Consider the following 11,349-nt stretch of genomic DNA (forward strand, 5'->3'; position numbering starts at 1 on the left):
GGAGAGGCTTCACCTGAATCAGACTAGGACTAATTTCAGAGGGGGTAAGCAAGGCATTGTGGAAGGAATTAAACTAATAAGACAGAGGCAGGGGCAAATAGTGCGCATCTGGAAATAGGGAAAAATAAAGAGTTGCTGGGGGAAGAAAAGTAAGGAATCTTACAACACCAGGTTATAGTCCAACAGTTTTCTTTGAAAATCACAAGCTTTCGGAGGCTGAGGAAGGAGGAAGCCTCCGAAAGCTTGTGATTTTCAAAGAAAACTGTTGGACTATAACCTGGTGTTGTAAGATTCCTTACATTTGTCCACCCCAGTCCATCACCGGCATCTCCACATCGGGGGAAGAAAAGGTCATGGTACACAGCAGGAGCTGGTTGATGACCGTTCAAGTGCAGACACTGATACAACAGGTAAGTGAGCAGAGTGTGGAGTCTCAGTAGTGGTGAGTAGTGATTGGCACTATAATGTTGTAGCCCCATCTCTTCTCCACACTAGCAGCGAGCATGGTTCTGTGTCAAGAGCACAGACATGCAAAATTATCTCGATAAACAAAATAAACTCTAGACTACAACACAGGAAAGGAATCTAAGAGCATTGGTGGAAAGCTCACTGAAACCAACAGTGCAGCATGTGGCAGCAGTAGCAAAGCTAACCAGATCTTAGGATGTATAGCCAGAGGGATAGAGCAGATATACCAGGAGGTGATAATGGGGGTAATTTAATTTTCAGTCTGGGCGCAGGTGTTATAATGGATGGTCGAACTGCAACTATCAGTTTTGTGCCCGTGCCCCAAACTGAAAACTACCCCCAATGAGTCTATATGAGGCACCGATACAGGCAATATTGAAGTGACGATCCGGATTCTTTCCCCTCAGTCTGGTTCAGTAATAACTGAAGTCGAATACATTTTAAAGTTCAGCACAACTTTAATAGCAGGGTTCTTAGTCTGCAGCATTGATTTGGACTCCTGATAGAGTCCCTCTATGCTGGCAGAGCAAGAACAAAAACATACAGAAATCCACACGTTTTTATACAATCAATAGGGGTTGGAACATACTTAACGAGGGTCAACACCAATCATAAGCCGGGCACAGGTTGCCATGCGAGGTTACATTATTTCCGGCCAATCATAAATCGTCCATGTGCTGACCATGTTGCTGTTAGACATCAAAGGGTATACTTCCTCACCTTCCAACTTGGAATGTTCTTCCCTGTCCCTTCTGTTCCTTATCTCCCAACCTGGAATGTCTTTCAACTTTGGCTAAGCTCGTTACCTATATTGATCTGCCATAAACATGGAGACATTCAGACCAGTCCTTGAATCACATCAAAGACTCTACATTGATAATGTGGAGATGCCGGTGATGGACTGGGGTTGACAATTGTAAACAATTTTACAACACCAAGTTATAGTCCAGCAATTTTATTTTAAATTCACAAGCTTTCGGAGATTTTCTCCTTCCTCAGGTAAATGTTTCAAGATCTCATTGTGTGCAGTTCTGGTCGATGTACGACAGCAAGGATGTCCACTCATTGAAGAGGGTGAAGTTACCGAATTGGAAGAGAGCCAATGATAAGACCATGCAAACCTGCTGACTACGCAAACATATAGCCCAGCAGGAGGCCAGGCCACCTGTACCAATCTCAGTTACTAACTAATTAACCCTTTCTAACCATTTTACATTCTGCTTCTTTGCCACGTAGACATTTTAATATTTTACCGAAAACTGACCACGTAGGGATTCTCAGAAGTATTGGGGTAGATCTTGACTTTAAGCTATCGTGTAACACGAGTGACAGCGAGTTGGCAGCCCATTTCACACCTCTCCCGATTTTTATTTCCATTTTGGGCTGCAAACTCGCTATCATCCATTTTACACTATTGCACATAGTTAACATCTACCCCATTGTGTGCAGTTCTGGTCGATGTACGACAGCAAGGATGTCCACTCATTGAAGAGGGTGAAGTTACCGAATTGGAAGAGAGCCAATTTCAGTGATTTGAGAAGGGATCTGGCCCAGGTGGGCTGGAAACAAAGACTGGCCAAGAAAACAGTCAATGAGCAATGGCAGGCCTTTAAGGCGGAAATAGTTCAAGTACAAACTAAGTATATTCCCATAAGGAGGAAAGATAGGGCATCCAAAGCTAGAGCTCTCGGGATAATAGAGGTTAAAATGAAACAAAAAAGGTTTATGACAAATGTCAGGTACAGAATAGAGTAGAAAACCAGGCAGAATACAGAGAGTGCAGGGGGAAATTGGAAAAGGATACAAGGGCAAAAAGAGAATATGAGAAAAGATTAGTGGGTAACATAAAAGGGAACCCAGAAATCTTTTATAAACATATAAGAAGTAAAAGGATAGTTAAAGGAATGGTGGGGCCGATTAGAGAGAAGGAAATCTTCTTGTGGAGGTAGAGAGCTTGACTGAGGTACTGAATGAATATTTTGCATCTGTCTTCACAAAAGAAGTGAATGAAGTTAATGTCACAGTAGAGGAGGAGGGAGTAGAGATATTGGGGGTGATTTAAAACCCCAAGAATGGGTGGGTTGGGGGCATGTGGAAGTTGAAAATAGTTGTCTTTTGGGTCGCGACCGCAACCCGGCTTTATTTCCGGGTTTAACGTCGGCGTGTAAAAGTACAGGCTTTCCACTGGGAATGCAAAATCTGAAAATTTTGCGGTTGTGACCCAAAGAAATAACTATTTTCAACTCCCACCCGCCCCCAACCCACCCGTTCTTGGGGTTTAAAATCACCCCCAATGCATAGGATAAAAATAGAAAGAAAGGTGGTGCTAAATAAGTCGGCATTACTCAAAGTTATAAGTCACCCGGTTCACATGGGATGCATCCTAAGTTGCTAAGGGAAGCAAGGGTTGAGATAGCAGAGGCTCTGACCACAATCTTTCAATCCTCCTTAGATTTGGGAATGGTGCCAGAGAACTGGAGGATTACAAATGTTACACCCCTATTCAAAAAAGGGGAGAGGGATAATCCTGGTAACTATAGGCCAGTCAGTCTAACGTCAGTGATGGGAAAACTACTAGACCATTGTCAAGGACAACATTAATTCCAACTTGGATTAACTCGGTTAATAGGGGACAGCCAACACGGATTTCTTAAAGGCAAATCATGTCTGACTAATTTGAATGAGTTCTTTGATGATGTAACGGAGAGGGTTGATGAAGGTAGCACAGTAGATGTTGTACATATGGACTTCCAAAAGGCATTTGATAAAGTACGACATAACAGACTTATTTGGAAAATAGAAGCACATGGGGTTAAAGGGGCGGTGGTAAATTAGATACATAATTGGCTAAAGGATAGGAGGCAGACAATAGTGGTGAATGGATGTTTTTCTGACTGGAGAGAAGTATGTGGTGGGGTCCCCCAGGTGTCCGTATTAGGACCATCACTCTTGTTATATACAAATAACCTGGACTTGGATAAAAGGAGTACAATTTTGAAGTTTGCGGATGATATAAAACTTGGCAATGTAGCAAATAGTGAGGAATATAGTAGCAGACCTCAGGAGGACATAGACAGGCTGGTGGAATGGGCAGATGCAATTTGATGCAGATAAGTGTGGAGTGCTGCACTTTGGGAGCAACAACATGGAGAGGTAGTATAATCTAAATGGTACCATTTTGAGGGGGTGCAAGGGCAGAGGGACCTGGGGTACATATTCACAAATCTTTGAAGGTAGCAGGGCAAGCTGATAAGGTGGTTAAGAAAGTGTATGGGATACTTGGCTTCGCAAATGGGGGCAATGAATACAAAAACAAGGAAGTCATACTAAACCTTTACAAATCATTGGTTAGACTCAGCTCGAGTATTGTGTACAATTCTGGGCACCACACTTTAGGAAGGCTGTCAAGGCCTTGGAGAGGGTGCAGAGGAGGTTTTTTTTATTCGTTCATGGGATGTGGGCGTTGCTGGCAAGGACAGCAATTATTGCCCATCCTTAATTGCTCTAGAGAAGGTAGTGGTGAGCCGCCTTCTTGAACCGCTGCAATCCGTGTGGTGAAGGTTCTCCCACAGTGCTGTTAGGTAGAGAGTTCCAGGATTTTGACCCAGCGACGATGAAGGAACGGTGATAGATTTCCAAGTCGGGATGGTGTGTGGCTTGGAGGGGAACGTGCAGGTGGTATTGTTCCCATGTGCCTGCTGCCCTTGTCCTTCTAGGTGGTAGAGGTCGCGGGTTTGGGAGGTGCTGTCGAAGAAGCCTTGGCAAGTTGCTGCAGTGCATCTTGTAGATGGTACACACTGTAGCCATGGTGCGCTGGTGGTGAAGGGAGTGAACGTTTAGGGTGCTGGATGGGGTCCCAATCAAGCGGGCTGCTTTGTCCTGGATGGTGTCAAGCTTCTTGAGTGTTGTTGGAGCTGCACTCATCCAGGCAAGTGGAGAGCATTCCATCTCACTCCTGACTTGTGCCTTGTAGAGTGTGGAAAGGCTTTGGGGAGTGAGGAGGTGAGTCACTCACCGCAGAATACCCAGCATCTGACCTGCTCTTGTAGCCACAGTATTTATGTAGCTGGTCCAGTTAAGTTTCTGGTCAATGGTGCCTCTCAGGATGTTGATGGTAGGGGATTCAGTGATGGTAATGCCATTGAATGTCAAGGGGAGGTGGTTAGACTCTTTTACCAGGATGATACCAGGGATGATGGACTTCAGTTATGTGGAGAGATTGGAGAAGCTGGGATTGTTCTCCTTCGAGCTGAGACGGCTAAGGGAAGACCTAATAGATGTATTCAAAATTATGAGGGGTTTTGAAAGAGCAAGTAGGGAGAAACTGTTTCCTCTGGCAAGTGGGTCGATAACCAAAGGTCAGAGATTTAAAATAATTGGTAAAAGAAGTAGAGGGGAAATGAGGAGAACTTTTTTCACACAGAGGGTTGTTAAGATCTGGAACACACTATCTGAAAGAGTGGTGGAAGCAGGTTCCGTAAGAACTTTCAAAAGGCAATTGGACATGTAGTTGAAGAAGACTAGTATGAAAGGTTATGAGGAAAAAGCTGGGGTGTGGGACTAAATTGGACAGCTCCTTCTGTGCTGTAAGATTCTATGATTCTATGTCCTGTCATGAAGAAATTTAGATTTGGAATAACAGCTTCAGGAAGGCATTACCTGAAGGCCAGGTATGAGACAACATACTCACGCATCCAGGCCTCGGTGCTTTCCATGTTTTGGTTTTAAAGAGGCAAGCAGATGCTTCTGAAACTCAGCACATTCAATTGGTGGAACCGACATTTGAAGCGTGTGCATACTGTGGTCGGGAGGATAGTGGCAATGCTTTATAGTGAGTTGCCCTGCTCACCTTGCTGTTTGGGAGGAGCTTGTATTATCCACTGTCTGCTTGCTAAGGGTTTAGACCCACACTTGTCAGTTGTCTGATGACCAACTGGTGGCTATCTCCTTTGTTGGGGGGGGGGGGGGGGGTCTAGTAGGATCTCTTTGGGGGTCAAGATAGCTCCAAGATAATATGCTAGGCAATGGAGGTTGGAACCGAGTCAACACTCTGTGTAAGAATGGATAATTTTAAACCTAAGCCAGGAAGGTAGGCAGAGCTCCAGATACTGTTCATAATTGACCAGTCAGCCGGCCTGGCTCATTAATGGTACCTGGTAGGGTAGATCCTGAGAGTTGTATTCCTCCCACTTGGCTCCAGAATACACTGCAAGCCAATGCTCTAATGGCTGGTTCGGTCTGGTTGATAAGCAGTGGGAAGCTTTTAAGTCCTCTGTGCTGGTAGGCCATGTGCTTTTAGCTGGTTAAACTCCAGCATTATCCTTGCTCATACTTGGGTGTCCCTCAGCCTTGATTCTACCAATCCGCATCTAAGCTTTCTGTATTTAGGCAAATGGAAGCAAATCCCTAGTGGGAGAGACTGTTCTTTTCATATTGGAAAAAATAACAGTCCCTGTATGAACTTGCCAGTGGCTTGATTTAGCGACTGTTAAGTACTGTCACTAGGAATTTCCTCAGGGTTTCACCTGATCAGCCGCCATAACTTTGGCGGAAGATTGGCGCAAATCCAATTTACACGTCTATCCGATTTTTCCACCAATCTTGGATCAAGGTTATGGTGATTGTTCAGGAGAAACCGTAAGGAAATTCCCCCTGGGTGATGGGTTTCTGTGTGTGCCAGAAAACCCAACCAACCAAACAAGAAGATAAATAATTTGTCTTCTGTTATACCTACAGATGTCTATCCATTTTTTTAAATTTCAGTAAATACCACCGCTTATTGAATCTAACTTTCAGTTTTTGTAACAATCTTCAGTGATCTCATTGTTTAAATTTTACATCAATTTATTTTTAAACCACTTCAGCTATACAGAGACCATGTTCATCAAATCAGCCTAGGGCTCGAATTTAATTAGCACATCCAGTATTACCAAATTTCCCCAATATGTACTGCAGACAGGATTTCATGTTTTTGGTTGAGTTGCATAGGAAATGCTAGCACAAAGAATGTCTAGTTAGTGCTCTCTGTTTACAGAGGGAGGAGATGTGCGAAATCCAGCTTTAGTAACATTCACACTTAAGACTTACTCGAGTGATGAGCTGTCAAGTTTCAGCAGGTCATCAGGCATAGCACTAAACAGAAATATACGGGCAGGTGAGCAATCAACAGGGACTTCAGCTCAGATCACATCTCATTATATCCTATGGCTAAGAACAGAAAGCATTTGCATAGTTCATAAAGATGTCTAGATTCAGGAACTGTCCCTCTGGATTGGAAAATTGCACATGTCACTCCGCTTTTTAAGAAAGGGGAAAGAGGGAAACCAGGGAATTATAGACCAGTTAGCCTAACATCTGTTGTGGAGAAAATGCTGGAGTCTATAATTAAGGATAGGGTGACTGAACACCTCGAGAATTTTCAGTTAATCAGAGAGAGCCAGCATGGATTTGTGAAAGGTAGGTCGTGCCTGACAAACCCGATTGAATTTTTTGAAGAGGTAACTAAAGTAGTGGACAGGGGAATGTCAATGGATGTTATTTATATGGACTTCCAGAAGGCATTTGATATGGTCCCTCATAAGAGACTGTTAGCTAAGAAAGAAGCCCATGGAATTGAGGGAAAAGTAAAGACTTGGTTAGGAAGTTGGCTGAGCGAAAGGCGACAGAGAGTAGGGATAATGGGTAGGTACTCACATTGGCAGGATGTGACTAGTGGAGTCCCGTAGGGATCTGTCTTGGGGCCTCAATTATTCACAATAATTATTAACGACTTAGATGAAGGCATAGAAAGTCTCATATCTAAGTTTGCCGATGACACAAAGATTGGTGGCATTGTAAGCAGTGTAGATGAGAACATAAAATTACAAAGCGATATTAATAGATTAGGTGAATGGGCAAAACTGTGGCAAATGGAATTCAATGTAGACAAATGTGAGGTCATCCACTTTGGATCAAAAAAGGATAGAACAGGGTACTTTCTAAATGGTAAAAAGTTAAAAACAGTGGATGTCCAAACGGACTTATGGGTTCAGGTACATAGATCATTGAAGTGTCATGAACAGGTGCAGAAAATAATCAAGAAGGCTAATGGAATGCTGGCCTTTATATCTAGAGGACTGGAGTACAAGGGGGCAGAAGTTATGCTGCAGCTATACAAAACCCTGGTTAGACCGCACCTGGAGTACTGTGAGCAGTTCTGGGCACCGCACCTTCGGAAGGACATATTGGCCTTGGAGGGAGTGCAGCGTAGGTTTACTAGAATGATACCCGGACTTCAAGGGTTAAGTTACGAGGAGAGATTACACAAATTGGGGTTGTATTCTCTGGAGTTTCGAAGCTTAAGGGGTGATCTGATCGAAGTTTATAAGATATTAAGGGGAACGGATAGGGTGGATAGAGAGAAACTATTTCCTCTGGTTGGGGATTTTAGGAGTAGGGGGCACAGTCTAAAAATTAGAGCCAGACCTTTCAGGAGCGAGATTAGAAAACATTTCTACACACAAAGGGTGGTAGAAGTTTGGAACTGTCTTCCGCAAACGGCAATTGATACTAGCTCAATTGCTAAATTTAAATGTGAGATAGATAGCTTTTTGGCAATCAAAGGTATTAAGGGATATGGGCCAAAGGCGGGTATATGGAATTTGATTTCAGATCAGCCATGATCTTATCAAATGGCGGAGCAGTCACGAGGGGACAACTATGTTCCTAGTTGTCCCCTCAGTCAGAGCTCAAGACACAAAGGCTGGGAAGCTACAGAGAGATAAAATATAGTGAACTGAAATACAAGTTTTAAAGGAAAGATGTGGGAAAAATGTGTTGTGTTTATTATTTTGGAGGACAGGCGATATTCCGTCTTTTAAAGTATTTTTACCATTTGGTTAGATCACCCCATGTCATACATTCAGATTCAACTGAAGCCACTAAAATCAACTACTGAAAGATCATCTAATGGAATCATAGAATGATACAGCACAGAAGAAGGCCATTCAGCCTATTGTGCCTGTGGCGCCTCTTTGAAAGAGCTGTCCAATTAGTCCCTGCTCTTTCCCCATAAGCCCTGCAATTTTTTCCTTTTCAAGTATTTTTCTAATTCCCTTTTGAAAGTTACTATTAAATCTGCTTCCACCATCCTTTCAGGTAGCGCATTCCAGATCATAACAACTGGATATGTATTAGATCAAATTCTCCAAACCGAATAAAAATAAAGAAAAGTGTAACTTTGATGTGTTGCTGCTACAAGGTAACTAATACATTCACTATATGTTAGATTCTATCATATTTACAACATATGATAAAGATATCACAGTGTAGTACATCACTACTCCATCAACCTTTCCACATTTACTACTCAAACTCCAGTATTTAACTCCTAAAGATTGGATGTGACCATTTTAATGTACTCTTGGTTTTGGAATCCGATATCAAACATTGATGTCAATCAGTCTAAATATCCATGTTGGTCTTCAATATTTTTAGTAGAAAATATGCACTTTCAGTCTGTTTTAGCAGTGGTGAATATTGTAACATTGTATCATCCTTCTTGCATCCTATTGAGCATCGTTCACGTGAACCTTGTCATAACCAAAGAATCGTAAAATTCAGTGCCTCGATTTTTAAAAAAATCTAAAAATTGAAGTAAATTGTTCAAAACTATTTTTTTGTGAAAAATGGAAAGAAATTTGCTAAATTGTTGGTATTGATGAACTGCTTTGTGGCATTATTGAAGACTACATATTTACGTGAGAAGCACTGAGGCTATTACACACGTGATCCACATAATTCACTATCAACTATTACACTTGAGCTATAGAGGCCAAACCATTCGCAGAATCAGACAGCCATGCAATACTTAATTTATGAAGGTGCCAACTTGTTTCAGATGTATTTTCAAGGGGATTCAAATGACAATAGAGGCAGTATATATGAAAAAACAAAAGAGAAGGTCTCATTATAAGTTAGAAAAACTGAATATGATTTACAAATATTTTCACACTCAAGTACTGTTCAATTATGAAATGACAGCTACCTGCCACAATAAATATTAAGGTAACTGAAACATTTAATAAGCAATTGGGACAGGGGACTGAGCAACAGAGGCAAGCCAGAGGAAGAGGAGACTAAATAGTCTGCATAAATATAAAACAAACCCCTAAATAACAGGGATATCTAGGTGTTTTTGAATGACAATTTCTCTTGCCCACCCTTTAACCTCTTCTAATGTATTTGGCCATTAGAAGTAGATCCATCTGCACTACAATTTTTATCCTCTTCTCGTGGTATCAATAGGAGACATATTCCTAATGATCCAGTATCGGACAACATTCCCAACTTGCACCTTTAGGCTTATTGGTCACTTGTTTTTTTTTTGTCTGTTCTCAAACACACACGTATGCAAAAGAATTTTCTGAGGTTGTCATTTTACAAATCACATTCGGGGGAGGTAGTGTTTGCACGCCGTCCTATCAGATCGTTCCCGACCCATGGGATGGAAGCTTCATTTCTAGGGGCTGTTCGCCATTCAGACCAAAATTAAATATATTTTTATTCACCTACCAGTTAAATGCCATTCCAAAACACAAAACCGTCAGAGTTAATTGCTGTTATTTCCATAAAGCAGTATTTTGTATTTAACCACTGATCAGTCAACGGTGTTTTGTGACATTTTCTTGGAAAGTGACACAGAACGTGGAAAATAAGACCGTTGCTAGTCGGTGAAATTAGTTCTCTGGCCACTAGTTGGTGCACAGTGTAAGGCAAGTAACTACAACTGAGCAAATAAAAAGGGGACACCAATAAATAAATTAAAACGGTGTTTCCACTGTCTATGTGAAAGGGCAAGGCCAATTCAAATGTTAATAGGCAATATCTCGGTTCTTTGGGGAGAAGGGGTTCAATTCAATTAGATTCTGTTCATGGTTGGGTTGAATGTCCTGCGTTGAATTAGTGCAGACTCTTACTTTAGAAGGACGGTTTGTTTTCGTAACCACGTTCAAATTCGTAATTTTAGATGCTTTTATGTTGGACCAATAATAAGATCAACAGGATTTGTTTTTTTTAAAAATGAGTGCAATTCTAAACTGATCGTGAAGTGCGCGTTATGTGCTACGCAATGTGCTCCTGTTGCTTTGATTGTCTTTTCAACTTGTAGAGTTGAACTGAACACAGATTCCTAAACGAATTGCTCGTAAATCGCTGGTTTGATTTTCCTGCTGCCCTTTGTTTGCTACACATTCTTAAAAAAAAACACAATATAGAGATGACGATGTTGCAAAGATTGGTTTGGGGAAAGACAGTAAGTTTGGCAAAATACAAAAGTCTCCTAGTTAGCCTGTTGCTTGACAAAATACAGCTATTTGTATGTCTTTGTTGAATTGTTTGTTTTAACACTATCAAGTCTGTGCAACTTCCTATTCCCTTTAAAAATACTGTCTTTACATCCAGAGCCGTTTTGATTCGTTTTCTTTAAACCTCGAACACAATGCTCACGGGTACGACATGAAACAACAGGTAGCATACCGAGAAACATCAGCTCAACATTTGAGGGTGAGGAGGACAAGGAATCCCTAAAATAAAAAAAAGTAACTTGTTCTTGAAAGTAAGATGCTCTTACCTTAGAAACACCGCTACTCCCCAGAGATAAGCCCACAAAGCAGCTACCGAATGGCATTTGCCTTCGATCATATTGCCTTTATATAATAAGGTCCTGGCGAGAATTGCAGTTTAAATGAGTTCTTCTCGCTGGCTTGAATCCCCTACCCTGCAGGACCATGGACAGCGCTCCTTTCTAAATAGCATGGGAATTTTCCTCTTTTTTTTTTTGCTTGCGTGCAAAATAAAAATCTAATGAGTGTTTTTTTTTTGCAAATCTTTCGGTATTATTAT

The 11,349-nt window shown here is 41.6% G+C and overlaps 1 protein-coding gene across 1 annotated transcript in view; it reads right to left on the reverse strand.

The window, feature by feature from the left end:
- glra3 (glycine receptor, alpha 3) overlaps positions 1-11,148 on the reverse strand; it is a 161,522-nt gene extending 150,374 nt beyond the window's left edge. The window contains exon 1 of the mRNA XM_067982510.1: positions 11,078-11,148. Within this exon, the coding sequence (XP_067838611.1) occupies positions 11,078-11,148 (71 nt within the window). The remainder of the gene's footprint in view (positions 1-11,077) is intronic.
- Positions 11,149-11,349: the final 201 nt, after the last annotated feature.

The sequence above is a fragment of the Heptranchias perlo genome, chromosome 4, assembly GCF_035084215.1.
Source record: "Heptranchias perlo isolate sHepPer1 chromosome 4, sHepPer1.hap1, whole genome shotgun sequence".
Taxonomy (NCBI): Eukaryota; Metazoa; Chordata; class Chondrichthyes; order Hexanchiformes; family Hexanchidae; genus Heptranchias; species Heptranchias perlo.